General features: G+C 45.4%; 1 protein-coding gene across 1 annotated transcript in view; it reads left to right on the top strand.

Annotated features, from left to right (window-relative positions):
• EEFSEC (eukaryotic elongation factor, selenocysteine-tRNA specific) overlaps positions 1 to 27527 on the top strand; it is a 287723-nt gene that overhangs the window by 29925 nt on the left and 230271 nt on the right. The window contains exon 2 of the mRNA XM_082265985.1: positions 24386 to 24593. Coding sequence (XP_082122111.1) covers positions 24386 to 24593 — 208 coding nt within the window. The remainder of the gene's footprint in view (positions 1 to 24385; positions 24594 to 27527) is intronic.

The following is a 27527-nucleotide window of genomic DNA, read 5'->3' as shown; positions in this document are numbered from 1 at the left end:
GATTTAAAGTGCCACTTTGATCCAACTTTACACTCTCTGGATCAAAGTCTCATCAAAAGTTGCATCAAAGTAGTACAGGTACCTTTTCAAAGTCACATAGATGGTAATATAGATGGGAATGGGTGCCATTGAAATCAATGGGCTGTGACTTGTCATGCCACTTTGTGTGTCCAAAGTCGCATGAAAAGTCGCAATAGTGGAGACGGAGGTTTAGTCTACGTTTCCTCTTGCACTTTAGAGTATGACTTTGCTGTGACTTTGATCCAACTTTGCACACTCTGGATCAAAGTAGTGCAGGTACCTTTTAAAAAGTCGCTGATTTTAAAAAGTTGCATAGATGGGAACGGGTGCCATTGATTAGTCGCAGTAGTGGAGATGTAGACTTAGTGTGGTTGCCTTTACTATGATGATTGTAGACTGTGAGTGGAGCCTAGTGATCGACCGATATCGTTTTTTCGTTGCCGATACCGATATTTTGGCCATCGCATATCTTATCTTAGAACATTTAAAATTTTGCAAAATAAACACAAATTTTGACACAAATCTGTTACTGAACATACCAAACTTTATTTATTAACAATTTTAACATTAAGGGCTTGTTCACACCTTAACTGCATGAGAACTGATAGGAAAACTTCAGTTGCAGGGACATTTAGTGACATTTAGTTTCGCATTAATGCATAATAAACTGCTGCAGTAGTGCTCTCAATCACTGCAATAATTTAAAATCACTACTGCAGTGCAGTCAGTGCAAAACTGCTAGAAAAAATTTAAGCAACACAAAAGCTACACAGTGGATTGGACTGGAGTCAGTGGACTATCTCTGCAGTATGGCCCTCACTGCAACTACTGCAGTCAGTGCAAAACTGCTAGAAAAAAAAGCTAGACAACAGCAAGACAGTGGATTGGAGTCAGTGGACTACCTCTGCAGTAGGACACTCACTGCAACTACTGCAATCAGTGCTAAACTGCTAGAAAAAAAGCTAGGCAACACAATAGCTACACAGTGGATTGGACTGGAGTCAGTGGACTACCTCTGCAGTATGGCCCTCACTGCAACTACTGCAGTCAGTGCTAAACTTCTAGAAAAAAGCTAGGCAACAGCTAGACAGTGGATTGGATTGGAGTCAGTGGACTACCTCTGCAGTATTGCACTCACTGTAACTACTGCAGTCAGTGCATAACTGCTAGAAAAAAAGCTAGACAACAGTAAGGCAGTGGATTGGAGTCAGTAGACTTCCTCTGCAGTTGGGAACTCACTGCAACTACTGCAGTCAGTGCTAAACTGCTAGAAAAAACTAGGCAACAGCTACACAGTGGATTTGAGTGGACACTACTCTTTCAATACTCACAGTTAAGTAGAACAATATTATACTGCAGAAAGCAGAACATTTCAGCATGTCCATCATGGTCACCTGTTAAAGGGCTTCTGTTTTGTTCATATAATGCTGCCACTTCATAAACATGCTCAGGAGGAGAGGAGGACAGAAGAGCAGAGAGAGAGCGGTATCTTCTAGCATGGGAAGCAAGTCTTTTGTAGCATGCCTCATTTTCTTTCCACCACTGAAGAGGATCACTTCTTCTGTCAATTTCTGGTTCCTTCAAATAGAGATGAAGTTCATCATCCAGGCTCATTATTGCAGATTCAGAAGAATCCTCTGCATGGGGCCCCAATAAAACACTGAAAATGTCCTGATCAATTCTCCCACAATGAAGAAGATTCTCTTCTGTTCGTTGATGTATTTGTGGACATTTTTCTGTTTTTCCAGCATGCTGCTCTTTCATATTATCAAAAGCGTGATCTGGACTTGTCTTTTCAGCAGGAACCTCCTGTTGAATATCTTCTGTCAGCCATTGTTTTGCCTTAGCCAATACATCATCAGAAGAGAAAGCATTGTTCTTGTATCGAGGAGTCAAAAGACTTGCAAGCACAACATTTTTAATCTGTTCATGCTTCTCCAAACATATATCAATCAAATCTCTTTGGCTTGACAGACCATCATTTGAAAGCTGGAGGTGTTGTGTGCCATAACACTGAGGTATGACATATCATCAAGCCTCATTCCTTTCCGCTGGTTTGCTCCACTGTCTCGAAGTAGCACAAGCATCACTCAGTCTTTGTTGATTCCCCAGTCTTCAAGCATGCCTAGAAACATTTCTCTACTGTACCCAGTGGCGGATCGTTGCATCACTTTTGCCTCCAACACCAATTGCCTTTTTGTCCATCCGCTGTCAATGAAGTGGCATGTAAGAATCATTAGTGACTCGCCTGACTGTTTGTCCTGACCAGCAGTCAGTTGTGAATGAGTGTGAGTTGCCAGCATTCTCTGGTTGCAGCATAGCCTTTACTTTGTCAACGACCTTTTGGTGAATCTTTCCCAGCATTTCAGTTTGATAATACTTCTCACTCTTCAGTGTGTAGCTTGGCTCAAGTATGGACATCAACCGATGAAATCCTGAGTCAGACACCATTGTAAATGGCTGGTTATCTGTAACAATTATCTCTGTTATTACTCTGTCCAGCAGTTGGGATCTTCCATCTGAATCTAGACAGTGACACCTGTGTTTTTTCACATACATATGTTATTGTTGCCTGGGATAGTGGCGGCGGTATTTCGAAATCACATTGATATTCATTTTGTTTTTTCTGTGCTGCATGATATAATTCAATATGATGAACTCTTAGATGGGCCCAAAGATTTGACGTAATTTTGTTTTTTTGCAGTTATTAATCCCATGCTTATGTTTGTATATGTGTTGCACACTGCTGCTTTTCCTGGAGAAGGTTGAGACAAGAAATAGTCCCAGACCACACTTTTACTTTTTCTCTCCTCATCCATCTCCATTTCAAGTTGAAAGACACAAAGATAAAAAAAATAGCTTGCTGAAGTTGCTGGCACCCTGTTGTGGGTCAGTGGCTGACGCCTATCAGTGTGGGTTGCTTGCTGCCTGCTGGCACCCTGTTGTGGGTTGGTGGCTGACGCCTGGCAGTGTGGGTGGCTTGCTTGCTGGCACCCTGTTGTGGGTTGGTGGCTGACGCCTGGCAGTGTGGGTTGCTTGCTGGCACCCTGTTATGGGTTGGTGGCTGATGCCTGGTAGTGTGGGTGGCTTGCTTGCTGACACCCTGTTGAGGGTTGGTGGCTGACGCCTGGCAGTGTAGGTTGCTTACTGACATCCTGTTGTGGGTGGTGGCTGAAGCCTGGCAGTGTGGGTTGCTTGCTGGAACTCTATTGTGGGTTGGTGGCTGACACCTGGCAGTGTGGCTTGCTTGCTGGCACCCTGTTGTGGGTTAGTGGCTGACACCTGGCAGTGTGGGTTGCTTGCTGGCACCCTGTTGTGGGTTGGTGGCTGATGCCTGGCAGTGTGGGTGGCTTGCTTGCTGGCACCCTGTTGTCGGGTGGCTGGCTGCTGTCACCCTGTTGGTGGTCGGTTGCTGATGCCTGGCAGTGTGGGTGGCTTGCTGAGTTGCTGGCAGCCTGGCACCCTTGTGGGTCGGTGGCTGACGCTTGGCAGTTTGGGTGGCTGGCTGGCACACTTGTGGGTTGGTGGCTGAAGCCTGGCAGTGTGGGTTGCTTGCTTGTGCCCTTTTGTGGGTTGGTGGCTGATGCCTGGCAGTGTGGGTTTCTTGCTGGCACCCTGTTGTGGGTTGGTGACTGATGCCTGGCAGTGTGGGTGGCTGGCTTGCTGGAACTCTATGGTGGGTGGCTGGCTTGCTGGAATACTGTGGTGGTTGGCTGGCTTGGGGTCACCCTGTTGTGTGGGTGGCTGGCTTGGTGTCACTCACTCTCCCTGGCCTGTTGTGGCTGCTGGCTTGCTGGAACACTGTGTGGTCACTGGTCATGGTGGCGGGTGACTGGAGGCTGGCCGGCTGGCACCCTGTTCTGTTGTGGGTCGGATATCTGGTGGCTGGCACCCTGTGGTGAGTGGTTGAGACCAGGGCCTGTGGGTGGGTGGGTGGATGGCTGGCACTGTGACCGGACTGTAGCTGGCTGCACACAAGGCTGTCCGAGGCGTGGGAGGCGGTCTTAAGCTAGAGAACGTGTGCAGGCGCTGTGGAATTACGTCATGTATGGGCCGCGTAGGCGTGGGAGACGATGTTAGAAGGCAGAAAGTGTGCGCGCAACATACGCAATGACATCACGAAAATATCGGTAAATCCAAAGGCCGATTCCAATATATCGGGGAAAGTGCATATCGGCCCTCGATATATCGATGTTGCCAGTAATCGGTCGATCCCTAGTGGAGACCCCAGAGCACTTGCAGCTACACTGACAGTCTCCCCCGCCCCCCCCCCCCGTGTCCAGCTTCCTTCTCCTATGGTAGTCTTTATTCAAGCCCAGCACAGCTATACTGTATATGTGCCCCCCGTGTCCTGTGTGAATTATTTCTCCATTTTCTCATGAATTGGGATGTACAATGCATCCTTACTGATAAGAGAACACTGGGCGGGAACCTATGATCAGCTCCTCCCATCCTGTATACGCTTTCAGTAACCACACCCACTTGCTGCTCTCGGACTCAGCAGGAAGAGGAATTGAAGTCATGTGATAGCACTGAATACTGCAAAATAAAGGTAGAAAAACTGGAATTTTTTCATTTTGACACCTAAGGCTGAACTCCGCTCACATTAATGGATTGCAGGGGAGAATTTAAGGTATTAGCCTGTACTTTCGCTTTAAAGGAAATCTCCACTTAGAAAAAACTCACCTGATATCAAACTATGGGAACTTGTTTTGAAAGCTGTAGAAATCCGCGTTTTTTTGTTGCAGGAGAGAGCACCTACATTGGGGAAAATCATGATTTCATCCCCTGCAGATTTTGTAAGTTTCCCCACTTACAGAGAAATGAAGGGTCTATAATTTTTATCATAGGTTTAATTTAACCACTTCTGGGCCGGAGGATTTCCCCCCTTAATGACCAGGCCATATTTTGCGATTCGGCACTGGATTACTTTAACGGACAATTGCGAGGTTGTGCAACACTGTACCCAAATAAAATTGATGTCCTTTTTTCCCCACAAATAGAGCTTTCTTTTGGTGGTATTTGATCACCTGTGCGATTTTTACTTTTTGCGCTATAAACATAAAAAGAGCGACAATTCTAAAAAAAAAAGAATATTTTTCACATTCTGCTATATAACATTCTCAAAAAAGAAATTTAAAAATCTAAATTTCTTTAACATTTTTGTTTTCTGCTACATATTTTTGGTAAAAAAAATCGCAATAAGCATATTTTGATTGGTTTGCACAAAAGTTATCGTGTCTACTAACGAGGGGAAATATTTGTCATTTTTATAGTTTTTTTTTTTTACTAGTAATGGCTTTGATCTGTGATTTTTCGCAGGACTGCAACATTGTGGCGGACAGATTGGACCCATAATTGACATTTTTGAAACTTTTGGGGGGACCAGTGACATTACTACAGTAATCAGTGCTAAAAATATGCACTGTTACTGTACTAATGACACTGGTAGGGAAGGGGTTAACACTGTGGGTGATCAATGGGTTAAATGTGAGCCTAGGGGATTGATTCTAACTGTGGGGGGTGTGGCTTGTGAAATGATCATAGAGACATGTGATCCTATATAGAAGGATCACAGGAGCTCTATGATCATTCCAGAGAGAAGAACGGTCAGCTGTGTTTACAACAGCTGACCGTTCCTCTCTCTCAGCGGGGAGCGATCGCGGGTGTCAGGTGGCAATCGGAGCTGCCTGCCCCGTGCATCGGCTTCCCCGCTGCCGAGTGGGGGCGGGAGCGCCCTGCTGTCAGGGAACGCTTGCCCCCTAGCTGCAGGCGCACGACCGACGTAGGTCTACGTCGGTTTGCGCAGGAGGGCTGCACTGCCACAGTAAAAAGGCGGTGGTTGGTGCGGAAGAGGTTAAATGATTGAGACAGGATATCAACCAAAAATGCAGAAAAAAAAGCACATGATACAAATGTTATAAATTTAGTTGCAGTTTAGTGAGTAAAATAGGTATGTGCTCCCTAAGCAAAACGTGTGTGTGTATATAATATTACAATTTGTTTGATGATCTAAATAGTTTAGGTGTGACAAGTATGCAAAACAATAAAAAATTGGGGGGCAAAAAGATTTCCCAGCACTGTATATGCTTAGTTTAAATTGGATTTAAAGTTAGAGTCGGTTCACACTGAGGCGACACGACTCCTTACTACTTCGGGGGCGACTTGTGCATTACATTGCACCATGACTTCGGAGCGACTTGCAGGGACTTCACATAATGGAAGTCTATGCAAGTCGCTCCGAAATAGTACAGGACCCTTTTTCTAAGTCAGAGCGACTTGTGTCGCTCCTATTAGAACGGGTCCTGTAGCGGTCAATGGAGCGCGACTTGTCAGGCTGACAAGTCGCCTGACAAGTCGCGCTAATGTGAACCGGTTCTTAATCTCTCAGTAACTTTAAAATTCTTCATTAATCCATTTGACATGTCACAACATGTCAACAGTATAATTTCCAAAAAGGTGGGTCTTTTATCATTGAAAAAGCCGCCTTTAAATCCAGTCCAGTGGTAGTGCTTAGGCTGGGATGATCAATGTATTAGCCAGCACACCATAGACCAGTGACGGTGAACCTTGGCACCCCAGATGTTTTGGAACTACATTTCCCATGATGCTCATGCACTTTGCAGTGTAGTTAAGCATCATGGGAAATGTAGTTCCAAAACATCTGGGGTGCCAAGGTTCTGCCATAGATCATAAAATGTTGTCGGAAGCTTTTATTGCAGATAGATCACATCACCAAGTGCAACATTTTGGTGCCTTGCAGGACCCCTTCATCAGGCTTATGCCTGTGATCTCTTTCTTTAATAAAAGCTTAAGGCCCCGTTCACACTGGGGCGACGCTACTTCCCAGGGCGACCTCTTAGGTCACGGCGCGCTGCTCGCCCCGCGACCTAGGAGCGGCCGGCATGGACTTCATAACATTGAAGTCTATGTAGGTCACTCCGGGTCGCCCCAAAGAAGCTCCGGACCCTTTTTCTAAGTCGGAGCGACTTGTGTCGCTCCTATTAGAACGGGTCCGCAGCTTCTCTATGGAAGGCGACCTACGGCAACCTGTCAGGCGACCAGGTCGCCTCACAGGTCGCCCCAGTGTGAACGGGGGCTTAGGCGATATTTGATGATCCATGGTGCGCTGGGGAATATGTACGTTGATCTGTGATGTTTCCAGCTGGTAGTTGCTGCAACACCCACTATTGCTGAGCCTTTTTCCAGGAAAGGCGTGCAATGGGAATATTTACAGTAGGCTGAGATGAATTCTTTAGTCTGCTGCAGCAGGCAGAAGGAAGCATTTCCTCAGTCTCCTCCACTGTTGATCAGACTGCAACATTGTAACTGTTTCAAATCACAAGGTAAGCAGTTACAGCAGGGTCTGATCTTTGTCAGACATTTGTAAACAGACCAGAACTGCACAGGCACCCGAATTTATACAACTGTCTCATCTCTGAGCTGCCATCACAACCAGGAAGTAGATAGTGACTAGTGATGAGCTCAGGCGCATTTGGACACGTGTCTGAACCCGCCTGAGCTTTCTCAACAGGAAGTTGACAAAGCCAACAGCCAATTATTATAGGTGGCGAGACATTCTCTGCCCGGCTGTGTGACTGACGGCTTTGATAGCTTCCTGGTGGGGTTTGTTTCCGAACCCGCCTGAGGTAATTTCTAATAGTGACTTTGGATGATGCCTAAACAAAATGGTACCATTATCCTGGAGAGAAAAGTGAATGAAGGCATGTGGTCCCTCAGACTTTTTTTTTTTCTGACCGCAAATCTTACCTAAATTTGCAGCTGCCTCCCCGCAGTACTTCTTGTCCCACCATAAGACGTCTTCAGTCTTCTGGGTTGAGTGATGGCAAAAGACTGAGGACAATACTCTGTGAATGTAGGGCACCTAGGCCCCTGCATCATGCTAGAAGATCCTGGTGACCGATGCTACAGATCTCCAACTTGGTTCCTGTGCTTGTTTACATCAGATTTTAGTAAATGGGGCCAAAATATCTTTGCTTGCGTAAATTGCATAATCTGTTGGCAGCCGTGTTCATTCTACATTTTGCAGCTGCTAAGTGAACGTTTAAAGTGAATAATTAATGCAAATTGTGTAAAAATTGATTAATCTATTTCTGTTTTTGAAGTCAGCTTTGCTGTTTGAAGTGAAATTATTCTTATTAATATTTTTTTTTTTTGTTAAACAGAAAATTAAATTAAAAGCTCGCCCAGCATCCACCACAAATAGACTCGCTTTATATATTGTATTCATTTACATAGTGCTGACATATTATGCAATGCTTATTTCAAATCAACAGTTTGATGTTTTCTTTTTTTTAATCTGAGCACTGCCTTATTCAGGGCCCATTTTTTATTTTTCAAGAATGAAGTGAAAAAAATGAAAAGATCCAGCTTTGTGCAGAGATGCTGTACATTAGTTGAGAGAGAAAATCAGGCTCTCGATAAACGTGTTTGCCGGGTACACTGATGGGTAAGAGGAAGTGGGGGGTGTAATATGGAGAGCCCAGGATTACCAACCAGCCGCTTGTAAAAGTAAGCAGTCTTTATTGTTCTTTCAAAAACAGCCAAAAACAACAGAATGGCTCACTGCCAGCATGCCAGTCCCACACTAGGGTCTGGCGTCCCCGTCTGCTTCACGGTACAAAAAGTCCACAGGAGCTCAGAAAAACAAGATCTCACTTGCCCGACAGTTCACAGCTGTGAACCACTCCACTCTACCTTATCAACAGATGCTGACTCCTTCCTGCTCCTTTTCAAGCCTCCCTTGCAGATGGGTTAACCCTCTTGGGACAAAAGTCTCCGTAAAATGGGTTTTTAAGCTTCTTTCCAACCCAAAGTCTCTCTGAGCTCTATTTTTTTCGAAGTCCAAAATGAGGACTTTCCAATCCTGAGAGAACTGCCCAAATGGTTCTGATCACAATCTGTGGGTTAAAAACCATCTATGGAAAGTCCATAAATAAGCCAATGTCCATATATGGGCTCACTTGAAAGGCAGCTCTGTGTGCAAGCAAGAAGGGATTTGGAGATAGCTAAGGAGAAAACACAAGCGCCATACTAAGTGCAGCATATATGGGGTTTATTGGAGATCACAAGAATGTTACTCACAAAAGTTTAAAACATCAAAGGCATGTAGTTGGCACTGTAAATTCCTCCCGGTCAGTGGAGCGATCGTCAGGATTGCCTCTTGTGGCTGTGGCTTGTGGGGACCGCTGCCGGTGGATGCCGGCACTTCCTGGGGCCATGGAACGCACGGGCGAATCGTCCTGAAGTCACTTCCTGGATGTGATGGGATGTCGTGTGCGACACGTTTGTGGAGAATGCACCCCTTCTTCAGGCCTATGCAGCACCATTTTGGGTGAGGACTTATATGGAGATGGAAGGTAGCCGCTGGGTCTAAGTTCCTGGGGCTCCTCTGGATAATGGAAATTTCTTAATATGACGTGAAGGTCACTATAATCAAGGGGTCCATGATTTTGAAAATATAGAACATGATGAAAAAATATAAATAAAGAAATAAATAAATATATATATATATATATATATTTTTTTTTTTTAACAAAAGTTAGATATTGTTCTTGCCTTACCGTATCCTCCACCCCCAATACCTAGGTGAGAGTGATGTCCTAATCCTTCCTGCGAGAACTTGGGGAATACAGAGGGGCCTAAATCTTGAAAAACTGGCATCTCTCCTTACAAACTTTTGGGCTGCATTTCCCAAGAACCCTCCAAAAGGGATAGTGACATCACACCCAGCATTTCAGAAGACATAAGGGTAAGTTAGGTATAACATCAAACTTTTTTCTTACAGGTAACTTTTGGACCATCTATCAGCAAGCAATGAATATATACAGGGTAAAGGGCCCCGGACAGTGTTTGCGGAACCTTGCATTGTAGAATCCTTCATTTCTGAGCTTTTCCTGTAGCCCCAATCTCTGACCATCTCATGTAAAAAATGTTCACAGTCTTTGACCATCTCATGCAGAATGTCCACAGTCTCTAGCCATTTCATGTAGAATGTCCTGTCTCTGACCATTTCATGTAGAATGTCCTGTCTCTGACCATCTCTTGTAGAATGTCCACAGTTTTTTGACCATCTCTTGTAGAATGTCCACAGTCTCTGTCCGTCTCTTGTAGAATGTCCACACTCTCTGTCCGTCTCTTGTAGAATGTCCACAGTCTTTGGCTGTCTCTTGTAGAATGTCCACAGTCTCTGCCGGTCTCTTGTAGAATGTCCACAGTCTCTGTCCGTCTCTTGTAGAATGTCCACAGTCTTTGGCTGTCTCTTGTAGAATGTCCACAGTCTCTGCCCGTCTCTTGTAGAATGTCCACAGTCTCTGCCCGTCTCTTGTAGAATGTCCACAGTCTCTGCCCGTCTCTTGTAGAATGTCCACAGTCTCTGCCCGTCTCTTGTAGAATGTCCACAGTCTCTGCCCGTCTCTTGTAGAATGTCCACAGTTTCTGCCTGTCTCTTGTAGAATGTCCACAGTATCTGGCCGTCTCTTGTAGAATGTCCACAGTCTCTGTCCTTCTCTTGTAGAATGTCCACAGTCTCTGGCCGTCTCTTGTAGAATGTCCACAGTCTCTGGCCGTCTCTTGTAGAATGTCCACAGTCTCTGGCCGTCTCTTGTAGAATGTCCACAGTCTCTGGCCATCTCTTGTAAAATGTCCACAGTCTCTGTCCTTCTCTTGTAAAATGTCCACAGTCTCTGGCCGTCTCTTGTAGAATGTCCACAGTCTCTGGCCGTCTCTTGTAGAATGTCCACAGTCTCTGGCCGTCTCTTGTAGAATGTCCACAGTCTCTGGCCGTCTCTTGTAGAATGTCCACAGTCTCTGGCCATCTCTTGTAAAATGTCCACAGTCTCTGGCCGTCTCTTGTAGAATGTTACAGTCTCTGGCCGTCTCTTGTAGAATGTCCACAGTCACTGGCCGTCTCTTGTAGAATGTCCACAGTCTCTGGCTGTCTCTCTTGTAGAATGTCCACAGTCTCTGGCCGTCTCTTGTAGAATGTCCACAGTCTCTGGCCGTCTCTTGTAGAATGTCCACAGTCTCTGGCTGTCTCTCTTGTAGAATGTCCAGTCTCTAACCATCTCTTGTAGAAGGTCTACGGTCTCTGGCCATCTCTTGTAGAAGGTCCACAGTCTCCGGCCATCTTACGTAGAATGTATCTAACAATCTCTTGTAGAATCCCCAGCATAGCTGCGACATCCGTTCTTGTAGCTCTCAATGGAGCACTTTTAGGGTCCATGCACACTGGCTTAAAAATCACTGCTTTTTCAGAAGTTTTGTGTTTTGCCTGTAGAAGCAGCTAAATATTATTCTGTGTGTCCATGCAAATTAGAACATTTAGAGGCATATTTTAAGCTCAGCCTTAGTGGCAGGATAACAAACCCTTCTGATTTGCGTTTCTGATTGTAACTTTCTGGCAGAAAAAAACCCCTCAAAACTCTCCTAAACTTGCCTAAACTTTATAAAAAATACGCTCTCTATATAAGCGTTTTATTATGTAAAGGGAATGAACATTTTTTTAAGCCCAGTGTGCATGGAACCGTAGTATGACATGCCTGGTGTAGACAAATATATACAAGCATGTACACAGTTCACTCAATTTGGAAAGCTCGAAAAAGAGTTCAGACCAGAATCATCTTAGCCAAGAAGGAATAAAAATTGATCTGATTTTTAACATATATAATCCTAAGAAACAATAGGAATGATGACACTGCCCAAAGGATTACAAAGCTGGGTACTATATTATGTAGAAATGTTACATACTATATTATACATTTGGTAGTACTGATTATTCTTTGCTGCTCTGTTGCCGAAGAGAAATTGCCTTCTATTGTGTCTTACTTTTGGCTTTTGTTGGTTTTTCGTAATAAAACTTAAACTGTGACTCGTGCTTCAATGAACCATAACTAAGCCTTATAACCCGCATTGATTTGCAGCGCCGTGCCTTGTAAGGGAAGTGCCACAAAGGTTTTAGAAAATTAGAGAACAGCGTTGGAATGATCTGAACAACCGAAGCATTATCTGTGGATCTCCATTTTGTGTTTTTTTTTTTTTTTTCCTCCTTTCCCAGTTTTCTAAACCATTACAACCCAGCGACTGTGCCAGGGCATCATTAGCAGAGCGTGGTCTGTTCCCAATTCCCCTTCGATCATGAGGATTATCTTATTTCAAGGCTGGTAGTCATGGATGGTTAGGAAGGAATAACAGAACCGGGACTGCATTTCACCAGACCTCTGCTTTCAATCAGTAGAGGTTTCTCAGCTTAAAGTTTGTTTTGCTGTAGAAATTAACAGCCATGTACTGTTATTAAGTGGTTGACATGACCCGGGCAATTTTGGCTGTAGTAGGCCGGTTCATGCTTGGCAGTGCATTGTGGGTAAGCTACAATTTACATAGTTGGCCTCATTTATCAAACTTTGTGCAGAAAGAGCTATTCTTTTTGCCCAAAGTAACCAATTAGCATCTTAATTGTATTTATCTTGGTTAGACTGCATCATCCTGGGTCCCAGTGTCTGGGTGCCATTGTCCTATAATGGCATGGGTTGAGTTGCTGATGTTTTGTTGACCCCAGGTAGTTGTACACAGTTTTTTTTTTTTTTTAATTTCACATCCCCTTATCATGATTGCTGTAAAACACGGTTTCTTTTTCGTTCATTGACGGACACAGCTTCAGCTATTCATAACTGGTTATACTGCCCCCTACAGGAGTAGAACACTAGGGCAGAAAAAAAGTCTGGCTACGCCCATGGACAGTCCCAATGGGTATACTCCCCCTCTCCACTATAGGCACTCAGTTTTATTTCTGCCTAGTCAAGAGTAAGGACCTAGTTCCTAGCTGGGATCTTTTGGTCCTGGCAATTTTTTCTTTTTAGATAGAATTTTTTTTCTCCTGGATTTTTCCTGTGAGATCTACAATCAACTGCCAGACTGGGTGATGGACTGGATAATCTAGATCCGGTGGTCACTACAGTCTTGCCAGTGAGCGTGTGCAGACCTCCACTCTATGCTAGGTGGGCCGCGACATAACCCCACTAGACGGGGGCTGGCCTGCGAATTAAACGTCTTGCGAGATCGCATACGACAGGGGTTCCCCTCCTTCCCATCAGCCACCCCCCCTTGTCATCTGTCCCCCATCCTACTCCCCCTCCACATATGTTGGGGCTGTTTTGGTGGTCTGATCCACCTCCTGGGATGGGGGCAGGGTGCTATGCTGGTGATAGGGGCCGGGGGGGGGGTTGCGCCGCTGGCGACTGGACGATTGAATGTGCAAGGGGAGGGTTGTACATGGTTGGGGCTCCTGCCAGGGCCCCCCGTCCTGCCTGGGTCTGTCCTTGAGGCCTGGGTTCCCTCCTGGGTCCCTGTAAGCTTCGTGGTGCCACGTGGGGCTGCCATTTTGTCGTAGACTCTGTGTTTCTATACATGGTGGCCATGTTTGTGTAGTCCGGTGGCCATTTCGCAGTGGTTTGCCATTGAAAATACCGGAAGCCATGACAGTGGAGCCCTGTGGATGGCGATTTCCGCGGTGGGAGCCCCTTCTCATCCCGTGGTGCTGGCTCCTGTATCCTTTAACTTCCTGATCGCAGTGCATGGCGTGCAGTTTATCCTGGTGGCTTTAGGTGCCTGTTTTCTGCTGGGTGGTGAGTCTGGTGGGGTTCCCTCACTCTCTGCTGAGGATTGCTTGGTGCTTGTGCCTGGCGACCGGGTGGTGCTGACAGCGCGGTGGGGGTCGTCCCTTGCAGTGTTTTACACTTTTTGTGGGGTCCCCTGGTGACTCATGAAGTCTTTTGAGCACATCTCCCCACCTGATCCCCTCCCTGAAGATGCAGGGCCCTCTGGGTCCCAACCATCCATCGATGCACTGATGGCGGTCCTGGAGTCCTTTGTGTCCCGGGTGGAGGTGGTCTTCGGGTGACGGGCTAGTAAAAAGCACCCCCTCCTTTCCCTGTCTCATCTGTCTGATCGGATCCTGAATCTGATTCGGCGTGGGTCACCCTGCTGGGTCTGCAACCACACACCTGGAATCCTCTGATAGTGAGCATGATTCCTCCACGTCTGCAACCGTGCACAAGAAGGCACTGGTGAAAGCACTGATTGTATCTGTGCGTGAGAGCTTGAAGATTGAGGATGCAGCTGCGACGGAGGTGCAGGTTCCCTTTGGCACTCGCAAGCCACCCAGAACGGCAAAGGGGTTTCCTTTCCCTGCCTATTTTGACAGAATGTCTGATCGGATCCTGAATCTGATTCGGCGTGGGTCACCCTGCTGGGTCTGCAACCACACACCTGGAATCCTCTGATAGTGAGCATGATTCCTCCACGTCTGCAACCGTGCACAAGAAGGCACTGGTGAAAGCACTGATTGTATCTGTGCGTGAGAGCTTGAAGATTGAGGATGCAGCTGCGACGGAGGTGCAGGTTCCCTTTTGGCACTCGCAAGCCATCCAGAGCGGCAAAGGGGTTTCCTTTCCCTGCCTATTTTGACAGAATAGTCGCTAAAGAGTGGCGACGACCAAAGTGTCCCTGTGGGGTCCCTAAGAGCTTTACTAGGCATTACCCCTATGAGGAGTCCCTTCTTAAGAAGTGGACTGTTCCACCGGTGGTGGACCCTCCGGTTTCCAGATTGAAGAAGGCAACCATGTTTCCGGTTGAAGAGTCCCCGGCCTTTAAGGATCCAGCTGACAGGAAGGCGGAGGCTGTGGCCCGCAATATGTACACTCTGGCTGGTTTGGCATTGAGGCTGGTAATCACCATTGCCCTGGTGTCGCAAGCTCTGACCGAGTGGGCTAAGCTTTTATGCTGTGACCTGGAGGGAGAACCGCTCCCCCCTGCCTTTGCTGAGCTGACAGACCAGCTGTTCCAGGGGCTGCAGTTTATCTGGGATGCCTTTTTGAATCCGGCTCCCCTACTGGCATGGCTATCCCTTTTTGGCAGTGGTCCTTTGGCGTGTCTTTTGGCCCAAATGCTGGTCTGCGGACCAGACTTCTAAAAATGCCTTGACTGATCTCCCCTTTCACGGAGATCGCCTGTTTGGAGCTACCCTGGATGACATCATAAAAGGTCTCACAGGGGGGAAGAGTACCTTTCTTTGGCAGGCTTCTAAGGGCAAGGAACCTCAACGTAGACGTGGGCCTTCCTTTTTGGCTCAGAAGACGTTTTTTTCGCCCTCAGGGTCGACTGACAAGGGCTCAAAGCCTTTCAGGGCCTCCTCTGGAAGATCCAAACGAACCTGAACCTTATCAGTTTATGGCGTTACCCTTTGGTCTTGCCTCTGCTCCTTGGATCTTCACAAAAGTGTTAGCTCGGGTGCTAGCTTTGCTACGCCAACGGGGGATCGCAGTACTGGGCTACTTGGATGATCTCCTTCTGCTCTGGTGGAAAATCAGGAGATCAAAATACGAACTGAGGTGGTTCCGTTTGCACAGTTCCATATGAGGTCCCAGCAATTGTCTCTGGACAATCAGATCCGGCTAAGTCGGGGAACGAAGAAGTCCCTGATATGGTGGCTTTGACTAGGCAAATCTTTCCTCCCCTTGTATTGGACAGTGGTCACCATGGATGCCAGCCTGAACGCTGGAAGAGTCTAGACTATTATTATTATTAATTATTCAGGATTTAAAAAGCGCCAATAGTTTACACAGCGCTTTACAATATAAAAGGGAGACAATACAGTTACAATACAATAAAATACAAGAGGATTAAGAGGGCCCTGCTCAGAAGAGCTTACAATCTAATGAGGTGGGGCAGATGTTACAAGAGGTTATAACTGTGGGGAATGAGTTGGTGGAAAAGGTCAAAGATTACTTGAAGGTGTGATAGGCTTCCCTGAAGAGATGAGTTATCAGGGATCGCCTGAAGGTAGCTAGAGAAGGAGATAGCAGTACAGGTTGAGGTAGAGTGTTCCAGAGGATGGGAGAGGCTCTGGAGAAATCCTGGAGACAAGCATGGGAGGAGGAGACAAGGGAGATTGAGAGTAGAAGGTCTCGAGAGGAGCAGAGAGGACGGTTTAGGTGATATTTGCAGACAAGATTGGTGATGTAGCTCGGGGCAGAGTTGTGAATGGCTTTGTATGTTGTGGTTAGTATTTTGATCAATGTCTTGGAGCTCCGAGCGATCAGACTGTGTCTGGACCATTGGCCAGATTGTCTTCAGGGTTTTCCAGTGCGCATTCAATCGGACAATGCCATGGCCGTGGCTTATGTTAATCACCAAGAGGGCACAAGAAGTGCCCTGGCGGCTCTAGAGGTAGCTGGTATTCTAAGGTGGGTAGAACGGTTCGTTCCAGCCCTCTCTGCTGTACGCATTGCCAGGTTGGAAAACTGGCAGGCGGATTACCTCAGTCGGCAGGCGTTGGACAAAGGGGAGAGATTCCTTTATCTGGAGGTGTTTCATCAGTTGTGTCTCCAGTGGGGCACCCCCAAGGTGAATCTGTTGGCGTCTTGGATCAATAGAAATGGGGCAGAGGTTTGTGGCTTGGTCAAGGGATCCTCTTGCGGAAGCCACAGACACGCTGGTGGCCCCGTGGGGTCAGTATCGTCTGATTTACTTGCTGTCCCAAGGACCAATCTTCCATCCTGCTTTACAGTCACTGGCTTTGACAGTTTGGCTGTTGAACGCCAGGTGCTGAAGGATAGAGGTTTAACGTCGGTGTATGAGTCTGTGACTTTTACACTGTTAAAAGCTAGAAAATCTACTTATAGGAGGATATACCATAATATGTCGAAGACATACATTGCGTGGTGTGAGTCTCTTGGGGTTCATCCACGCTCCTTCTCGGTGGCTCGGATCTTGACCTTCCTTCAATGGGGGGTGGAACAGAAATTGGCCTTAAATACCATCAAGGGCCTGGTGTCGGCTTTGGGGGTCTTCTTCCAATGAACCTTGGCCACTCACTCCCTAGTGCGTACCTTTCTTCAGGGTGTCGGACATTTGTTTCCTCCAGTGATGGCTCTGTTGCCGCCTTGGGACCTCAGTTTGATGCTTTCGGTTTTCCAGAATCCTCCCTTTGAGAATCTTTGAGAGTTTCCCCTGCTTACGCTAGGCTAGAAGGTGGCCTTTTTGGTGGCTATCATCTCTGTGCTCAGGGTATCGGAACTGGTGGCGTTATCCTGTCGTTCACCTTATCTGGTGATTCACAGAGATAAGGTGGTTCTTCGCCCCTGTCCATCGTTCCTTCCAAAGGTTTTCTCCGATTTTCATTTGAATTAAGTCATTGTGTTGCCTTCCCTGTGTCCAAGGCCTAAACAGCCAAAGGAATTTGCCTTGCATGCCTTGGATGTGGTCCGGGCAATAAGGGTGTACCTGGCTGCTATGGAGTCTTTCAGGAAGTTAGGCTTTCTCATGGATGGGCCTCGTAAAGGGTTGTCCGCTTCCTCTGCGACCATTTCCAGATGGATCAGACGGACAGTGGTTCAGGCATTCCATCAAGGGTCAGGTTCCTCCTTTCCCTGTTAAGGCGCACTCTACTTGGGCGCGGAGTGCCTCCTGGGCTTTCCATCATCAGGTGTCAGTGACGCAGGTTTGCAAGGCGATGGTCAACGGTGCACACTTTCACAAGATTTTATAAAGTGGATGTGTTGGCATCTGCGAATGCTTCTTTTGGCTGCAAGGTTTTGCAGGCTACTGTTGAGAGGACCTGATCCTCTTTGAGGGTATATTGTTTTTTTTCCAGTTGGGCTCCAGTTGTTTTGGTTGAGCTTCTGTTGCCTGGTTGGCTACTGTTTAGCCTTGGGAATTTTTTTGCTGTTCCCACCCCTCATATTTAACACTGCTTTGGGACGTCCCAACGGTTATGACGATCTGAAGCTGTGTCCGTCAATGAACGAAAGAGAAAATAGGATTTTTGACTTACCATAAAATCCATTTCTCTGATGTTCATTGAAGGACACAGCACCCACCCCTCTGTGGAGTTGCAATTCTTCTGACACCGCTTGTAACTAAACTGAGTGCCTATAGCAGAGAGAGGGTTTATACCCCCTGGGCCTTTTTTTTTTTTTGCCTAGTGTCCTACTCCTGTAGGGGGCAGTATAACCCAACGGTTATGAAGATCTAAAACTGTGACCGTCGAGTTCCTTGAGCAAACAGCAATTTCTTCCTCTCATATCAGTTCCACTGACACTGTTGGTCTTTTTTATCTATCTGCAAGGAGCTAAATCTTCCCAATGACCATCACACTAATGTATTATGAGTTGTAGGTATAGTATTTTTAGGCAGGGGTTCCCTGAGACTGGAAATATATTTTGAGGGTTCCTCTGTGTTAAAAAGGTTGAGAAAAGCTGTTGTACAAGGATGGAGAAATCAGCTGATGCAACTTTCCAACGTCACTTGAGGCAACCTGGCCATGTGGACTTGCACCAACAAGCACTGATTATCTAAAACAGATTGTATGAAAAGGTTCTCCTGCAACTCAGAAATTTTTGTTGCAGCCGATAGTTGATCGTTACCTCTTCTCCCGAGAGAAGGGATCACAACGTTCGCCGATCATAACAGTTCTGTCGATTATACCTCTCATTTAAGAACAGGCAACATTTTAATGGTTCTGTTGTTGCAGGTAAATTGTTGCTCTGTGCGTGACCTCCCTTAGGCCCCTTTCACACAGGCGGACCGTTCAGATCCGCCTGTCCGTTTTTTTGGCGGATCTGAACGGTCCTCCTATGCATCTCTATGGGGGATCGGATGTCAGCGGAGACATGTCCGCTGACACCCGATCCGATCCGTCAAATCTGGACGGATGGAAACCCTATTTTCCATCCGTCCAGCGGATCGGATGGGATCGGGTGAGAACGGACTGACGGTCCGTTCTCACCCGATTTCCCCCATAGAGATGCATGGGGAACTGACAGCTGTGTCTCCGCACACAGCGCAGAGACACAGCTGTCCTCCTGCAGCTCAGCGGGGGATCGGCGGCTGGATCCCCCGCTGAGAAAAACGGACTCCGTCCAACGGACGGAGTGTGTGAAAGGGACCTTAGGATGACCATAGATGTGTGAAAACAATTTTCAATCAAGACAGGTTTGACGTTCGTTAAGAAAGGAAAAGATTCAGATTGTGTCCTAGATGTAATTGAGACTTGGTTGGATTAGTCATCTAGCAACCTGCCGTCATCTAACAACCTGCCGTCATCACATAGAAATCAAATAAGAAAAGATCATGGTCTGCATGAAAGAAATTATGTGTACTTTGCTCATGTTTATCCTTCGTCGTAACAGATTTTTCAACACATTTGTGTTTTTTTTCACGTTTTTAAGCCAGGGCATTCTGATCTGTTCATTTGTTCTTTTTACACATGGACTGCTCAGACAATTATGGACTTCCATATCATGTCTGTGACAATTTTTAGTAAGTCAATAGACTGGGGCCCACCAAGAATTTGTTTGCCATTGTTGACCTTTTCACTTCATGCCGTTGATTAGGGACCTTGGCGCCAATGAAACTTTGTTAGGATACTTTTGGTGCACGTCTGCCGAAGGCAAGTTACTTCGGACACTGGTGTGCATTGGCTGGGGACTCTGGATGCTGGTGTTCCGTTGGCTGGGGACAAAAGTTAGCCATTGACTGGGGATCTATGAATGTCAGTTTGCCATAGGCAGGTTACTCTGGACACCGGTATGCGGTTGGCTAAGGACATCGTTACCAGTGGACTATTGGCTGGGAATTTCTGGTGGATGTTCGCCATAGGCAGGTTACTCTGGTACTGCTATGCAGTTGGTTGGGGATGCTGGTGTTTTATTAGGTGGGGACTCTGACAGAGGTTAGGCAATGACTGAGGAACTCTGGATGACAGTGTGCCATTGGCCACGGACTCCTTGTGCCAGTGTGCCATTGTTTTAGATCTCCTATGTCCAGTCATTGTTCCTCGGTTGCAGCAATGTGCCTTTACTCTGGTCCTAGTTTTGTAAAACTTTGTATAAAAATAAAAAAAGATTGGTGTTCCCAAACCAATATCTAACTTAAGGCACACCGAAGCTCAATTAATTACATTTTGATTTTCTGGGATACTCCGTGTAATCCTCTCAAAAGCTGTTTTTTACCTGCTACAAGAGAAACAAAGAAGCCCCCTTTTGTACCGGTGTTCTCCACTATTTCTGCTCCTGAAAAGGTTTCATTTTCTTTAATCCCGCTAGTGCTGCTGTCAGCGAGGGAAGTGGTTTCGGATGCTCTAAGCAGGTCACTGAATGGGATGTGTATTATAGTTATCTGTGTGGTCAGCAGTTAAAGGCTGACCTTAAGCCGTTGCTCTATCCTACTACTAGAGCCTTATCTTCTCATGACTCATGAATTTTATTCTCTATGATGGATCTCTAGAAATTGGGAAAAAAGCCACTGTGAAAAGTGAAACCAGAGGTGAATCACTTGGTGCATCAAATACAAGTAATTCACTGCTGTTTTTATTTATATATATATATATATATATATATATATATATATATATATATATATATATATATATATATATATATATATATATATATATATATATATATATAAAAAGTACACTCCTCTTGAAATGTTGAAATGTAAGATTTTAATCAATATCTCAATGAACACAAGAACAATTTCCAAAACTTTGACAAAACTGTGTTTTGTAGAACAATTGTTTAGCTCATTACATTTAGGTAAGATTAATAATATGACATAGATTACAAAGTCTTCAGTTTTACTCAGTTTAATTGATTCAAAAATACACCCCACAACAAAAACTACTACATCTAGGATTTTGCATGACCTCCATGATTTGTAAGGACAGCACCAAGTCTTCTAGGCATTGAATGAACACGTTGACGACTTATTGCAACATTTTTTTCCATTCTTCAAGAACTACCTCTTTTATAGCCTGGATGCTGGATGGATAGTGATGCTCAACTTGTCTCTTCAGAATCTCCAATAGGGTTCAGATCAGGTGACCTACTTGGCCATTGAATCGCATTCACCCTGTTCTTCTTCAGAAATGCAACAATAACCTTAGATGTGTGGATCATTGTCATGTTGGAAAAGTGCACGACGACCAAGGGCACAGAGTGATGGTAGCATCTTCTCTTTCAATATAGAGCAGTATATCTGTGAATTATATCTGTGAATTCATGATACCATCAATGAAATTCAGCTCCCTGACACCAGCAGCACTCATGCAGCCCCACAGAAGGACACTGCCACTACCATGTTTCACTGTAAGGACCATGCATTTTATTTTTTTTTTTGTACTCTCTCCTTTGCGATGGCATACAGTTTTTTTGAAGCCATCAGTTCCAAAAACATTTATATTGGTCTCATCACTCCAGAGTACAGAGTCCCAGTAGTTTTTATCTTTTTCAACATGAGCCCTGGCAAACTCTAGGCGGACTTTTTTCTTCATAGGCTTTAGGAGAAGCTTCCTTCGTGGACGACACCCATGGATGCCATTGCTCTGCAATGTACGCCATATTGTGTCAGGGGAAACAATCATCCTAGTTTGGCTTTCTATTTCTTTAGCTAACTGTGGTGAACTTGCATGGCAATTTTCTTCAACCCTTCTCATCAAAAAACGCTCCTGTCAAAGTGTTAACTTCTGTTGATGACCTGGACTTCTCTGGGAGATGGTTGAAGTTCCATCTTTGTTACATTTTTGTATCACTTTTGCTACAGTATTTTCAGTGATAAGTAACTCTTTGGTGATCTTTTTGTCGCTTTCACCTTTCTTGTGGAAGTGCCGGTTCACACTACCGCGGCACGACTTCGGGGGGGGGGGGGGGGGGCGACCTGTGAAGTCGCGTGCACTGGTCAACGCTGCTCTATTGCAAAGTCAGCTGGGAAACCTACACATCCAAGAATGTCCATCTCTATGGTCCCCAGCAGCTCTCTCACTGGTTCTTTCTGCTGACTTCCACATCACTGTATCTTACAGTGACGTGAGAACAGAATTAAAAATCAATGGGCTGTCTGGAAGCATCATACAGTGGGGAAAACAAGAATTTGATCCCCTGCAGATTTTGTAAGTTTGCCCACTTACAAAGAAATGAAGGAGCTATAATTTTTTTTTTTAATCATAGGTGTTTTTTAAATGATAGAGACAGAATATTAACCAAAAAAACGTAATTTTATAAATGGAGTTTCAGTTCAGTGAGTAAAAAAAGTATTTAATCACCAAGCAATACATGACTTTGTACTTGCTGGAGAAACCCTTGTTGACAATCACAAAGGTGAGACGTTTCTTGTAGTTGGTTACCATATTTGCACACATCTCAGGAGGGAAGTTGCAGCTCCCTCCATAAATTTTATATAGGATTAAGGTCTGGAGACTGGCTAGGCCACTACTTGACCCTAATGTGCTTCTTCTTGAGCCACTCCTGTGTTGCCTTGGCAGTGTGTTTTGGATCATTGTCCTGCTGAAAGACCCATCCATGACCCATCTTCAGTGTTCTGGCTGAGGGAAGAAGATTCTCATCCAAGATTTTACAATCCATAGCCCCGTCCATTGACCCCTCAATGCATCAGTTGGCCCCAAAACATAATATTTCTGTCTCCGTACTTTACTGTAGGGATGGTGTTCTTCGGGTCATAGCCAGCATTTTTCTTCCTCCAAACCTGGCGATTCGAGTTAATATATTCAACAAATTGTGTAGAGCTAACATAAGCAGTGTAAACTTCAAAAATTAATACATATAGTATACCCAAAAAATATTAAATTATAAACAAATAATGACATATGCATAACAAAAATCGTGCATAAAAAAGTCCATTGAAGGAATATATAAGAAGATCAAAATACAAGTCCCAGAGTGGACGATGATAGGTAGAAGGCTTATATCCCAAGGAGATGGTGAAGCAGGAATACACCTATAAGGTATATACAAATTGGCTGCTTACCAGAAGCATAGGCCCCCAACCTAATGGATAGGCCACAAACGCTTAGATGTAAATTCAGATGCCAGGGAAAGAAATGTATATCTGGTACAAACTCTCTCAGTTAAATCAAAAGATAATAAGACCCATATGTGTAGGGAGGAAATAAAAAGCACATAGCGTAATCCAGTAAAATAAACAGAGGAAGTTTAATCTGAATTGCACTTACAATTTGCCATTAAAAACAAGCAGAGTAGTAAAACCGTGGCGTCCTGCGTGTGGAAACTGAGCCGGCGTCTAAGGGGGCGTGGTAGCGTTGCGTCAGGTACCGCCCGACTGGTTTCGTCATACGTGACGTCGTCAGGGACGTGGTTCGAGTTAATGCCAAAGAGCTCAGTTTTGAACTCCTCTGACCACAGCACTTTCTCCCAATCCTTCTCTGAAACTTCTCTGGCAAACTTCAGACTGGCCTGTACACGTGCCTTCTTGAGGAGGGGACCTTGCGAGTGCTGCGGGATTTCAATCCATGGTGGTGTATTGTGTTACCAATGGTTTTTTTGGTCACTGTGGTCCTAACTAACTTGAGATTATTCACAAGCTTCTCCCTTATAGTTCTGGGCTGATCCCTCACTTTTCTTAAGATCATCCTTACCCCGTGAGGTGAAATCTTGCATGGAGCTCCAGACAGAGGGCGATTTGAGGTTTTTCTATTTCTTCCATTTGCGAATAATCACTCCGTTGTCTCCTTCTCAACAAGCTTCCTGCTGATGGTCTTGTGGCCCATTCGAGCCTTGTGCAGGTCTACAATCTTGTCCCTGATGTCCTTTGACAGCTCTTTTGGTCTTGCCTATGATTGGGAGGTTTGAATGGAAAAAAGAGATTCTGTAGACAGGTATCATTTTTTCACTTAACGAGTTGCCGTTAAGAGCACCTTAACAAATTGACAGGACTAATCTGTGTACCACAGGAGCACATATTGTAGCCAGCTTGTGGGAGCCAGAATTGTTGTTGTTTGGTAAGGGATCAAATCCTTTATTTTATTCACTGAACAACAACTCAATTTATAAAATTTGTGTCATGTGTTTTTTCTGGATTTTTGGTTGATATTCTGTCTCTATCATTTGAAATACACCTATGAAACGATTATAGACCCTTCGTTACTTTGTAAGTGGGCAAACTTACAATATCTGGAGGGGATCGAATAATTATTTTCCCCACCGTACATGGCACAAAACACTATATGATAATGGACCAGGAATGTATAAAGTGGTCCTTATTCTTGACTGTTTACCAATGTTGGCAGATCGAATTCCTTTCGGGAAGCTCGTAGAAGACTTTTTTTAAGTCTAAAAAAATCACTACATCTAAATATATTAGTGCTTGTAGATGTACCTCACAGAATTTAAGATGGTAGCCAAACCTATTTTTCACCATAGGCCAACTCTGAGAATTTGTTTTTTACTACTTCATGTGATATTTCCACATGGTCTCCTTCTTCTGTAGCTGAAGCTCTGATAGTTTTTTTTTTTTGTCTTTTCCTGGGCAGGTGCACAGATTATAGATCTGATGATGCTGGTCATCGATGTGACAAAGGGAATGCAGACGCAGTCAGCTGAGTGTCTGGTCATAGGTCAGATTGCCTGCAACAAGATGGTGGTCGTCTTAAATAAAATCGACTTGCTTCCAGAAAACAAGAGGCAGGCAGCTATCGAAAGAATGACCAAGAAGATGCAGAAGACGCTGGAAAGTACAAAGTAAGTGAAGCTTATAGATCAGATGGAAAGACCAAAATACATACCCGAATCCACGGTCAAGTAATGCACTTGGTGTTAAAAATGAAGTGTAATCTGATAAAAAAAAATGCCCCCCACCTACCTATGCTATACCTACCTATGCTATAGTTAGTTTTTTTTAAAGCTTCTCCCCCTGTTAAAAACGTAAAGTAGAAGCCCACCTTAATGTTAAAATTCCTTCATCTATAGACATCCACGATCTAACACTAAACTACTCCTCTGATAGTGAGGATGATTCTTCCACATCTGCGACCGCTCAAAGGCGCTGGTAGATGCACTGATTGTATCTGTATGTGAGACCCTGAAGAATGAGGACGCCACTGAAGCTGCGACGGAGGCGTAGGTACCCTTTAGCACTCGCAAGCCATCCAGAGCGGCAAAGGCGTTTCCTTTCTCGCCTATTTTGACAGAATTGTCGCTAAAGAGTGGGGACAACCAAAGCGTTCCTGTGGGGTTCCTAAGCGGTTTACTAGGTGTTACCCCTATTAGGAGTCCCTTCTTAAGAAGTGGACTGTGCCACTGGTGGTGGGGTGAACAACTTCCTCCTGCCTCTTCCTCCTGCCTTTGCTGAGCTGGCAGACCAGCTGGTCCAGGGGTTGCAGTTTATCTGTTATGTCTTCTTGGATGCGGCTCCCCTGATGGCTCACCTCTGTTTTGGCAGTGGTGTCACAAGAGACATGGACCTTTAGGAAGGGACCAAAGTTGCGCTGTGGCAAGACAAGAAAATTGCATTCTTTGTTAGGCAGAGCTTCATATTCCAACCTTGTCTGCCGTGTATATGCCAGGCATAGACCTTTCAAAAGGGGCACATCAGAGAGGTGCTTGAACTTCAAAACTTATTTATACAAAGCAGTGAATGGAACACCACTGACTCTGGTGAGGCAACTCGCATGAAAAACGACTACTCTCCGATGGTTACTGAGAAGTGACTCAAGACATAAACAAATTGGGACAAATCCTCTTCTTTCTGCAGCCTGATCTGGTTTGGCTCTCAACACTATCAAAGGTCAAGTTTCTGCCCTTCTGTCTTGTTTCAGAGACCATTGGCCTCTTGGAGTCTTCCATTTAGCTCCCCCTATCCATTCCTCTGTGACTCTATGGGATTCAAATCTGGTTCTTTCTGTGTTTTTAGAAGCCAATATTTTAACACAACAGAGACATTCCTCTATCTACTCTTAACCATAAGGTGTTTTTTCTTGTAGACATCACCTCTGCGAGGTGAGTGCCCTAACTGGCGGCCTTATTCTGCAAAGAACATTTTCTAGTTTTTCAGGGAGACAGGGTGCTGTTGGGACCCTGGACTTCCTTCCTGCCTAAGGTAGTTTCTGCTTTTCAGAAAAATAATAAGAAAAAATCAGCACGCCTCTCTAATACACTAAAAGACAAACAGCTGAACACTAAGGCTGCATTCACATGTCAGCGTATGGATCGCGGGCAGAATCGCCGCGATTCCGCCCGCGATCCGGAAATCATTGCAAATCGCGGGACGCCTGTGCGTTGCTCGTGATTTGCAATAGCACCCCAAACGCTGAGTGATGTTGCCGCGATTTCCGCCTGCCCAATCGCGGTAACATCGCGCAAAAAAAATTGCGGGACGCATTACGCCCAAAAAAGTACAAGAGCTTCTTTGGAGCGTAATGCGTCCCGCGATTTTTTTTGCGCGATGTTACCGCGATTCGGCAGGCGGAAATCGCGGCAACATTGCTCAGCGTTTGGGGTGCTATTGCAAATCACGGGCAACGCACAGGCGTCCCGCGATTTGCAATGATTTCCGGATCACGGGCGGAATTGCGGCATTTCTGCCCGCGATCAATACGCTGACATGTGAATGCAGCTTAAGGGCCAATATATCAATCCCAAACATAAACCATAAAATCACAATGCAGCGCTAAAAAAACACACACTAATAGCATATAGCCCTAACAGAAATATAAGAATCAGTTCATGCATAAAAGTAAAATGAGAGAGTCCCAAGGTGAACAGTTGCTCATGCAGATGGTAAATCCAATAGGTGCACTCCACTCGGTGAATCCTCCACCAGTCATACTAGCATCCCACCTCCAGACAAGCCCTGTGTTAACAGATGGGCAAATGTGCAGAGTCCTTGAGACCATTAGTAAGTGACCATCACTGCTGTAGCACTGTAAGCGACCTGGGATCCTCAATCCATAACGAGAAGAAAGAAAAAGTATTTTTGGACTTGCCTTGAAATCGATTGAAATATTTTGAGAGTCCCACCCCTCTGTGTTTGAGACCTGCTAGTAGGAGGGGTTATCCTTGGGTGTCCTACACTTGTTTTCTTAATTCTTTATTAATCGTAACACATACACACAACAATTAAGGCCCAGAAAATGAGGTCTTTGCATCAGTTACATGGAATAAAATGTAAACAAATATCAACAGCAAGTTTTAGAGTCGGTTCACACTAGCGCGACTTGTCAGCCTGACAAGTCGTGCTCCCTCGCGGTCCATTGACAGCTACAGGACCCGTTCTAATAGGAGCGACACAAGTCGCTCCGACTTAGAAAAAGGGTCCTGTACTACTTTGGGATGACCTCGGAGCGACTTGTATAGACTTCCATTATGTGAAGTCCCTGCAAGTCGCTCCGAAGTCTTGGTGCATAGTAATGCACAAGTCGCCCCCGAAGTAGTAAGGAGTCGTGTCGCCTCAGTGTGAACCGGCTCTTAAGAGTAAAATGACCCAGAGAATAGAGCATGTCGAAGGCACCCAGGAGGCAGGCACTTGCTAAGAAGCCATAAATTAAAAGACGGTAGGCAATCGATCCACTAAGGGGAAAGCCTATGCCGCTAACAGGGAACCACGATGGTCAGGTGGCCTGCACTGTTTAGTTTGCCAGTGTCCAATCCCTCCGTAGGCAGCAGTATGGACCCATA

The sequence above is a fragment of the Pelophylax lessonae genome (assembly GCF_965119305.1).
Source record: "Pelophylax lessonae genome assembly, chromosome: 8".
Classification (NCBI taxonomy): domain Eukaryota; kingdom Metazoa; phylum Chordata; class Amphibia; order Anura; family Ranidae; genus Pelophylax; species Pelophylax lessonae.
The sequence above is the reverse complement of the archived record's forward strand: the minus strand, read 5'-3'. Positions and strand labels throughout refer to the sequence as shown.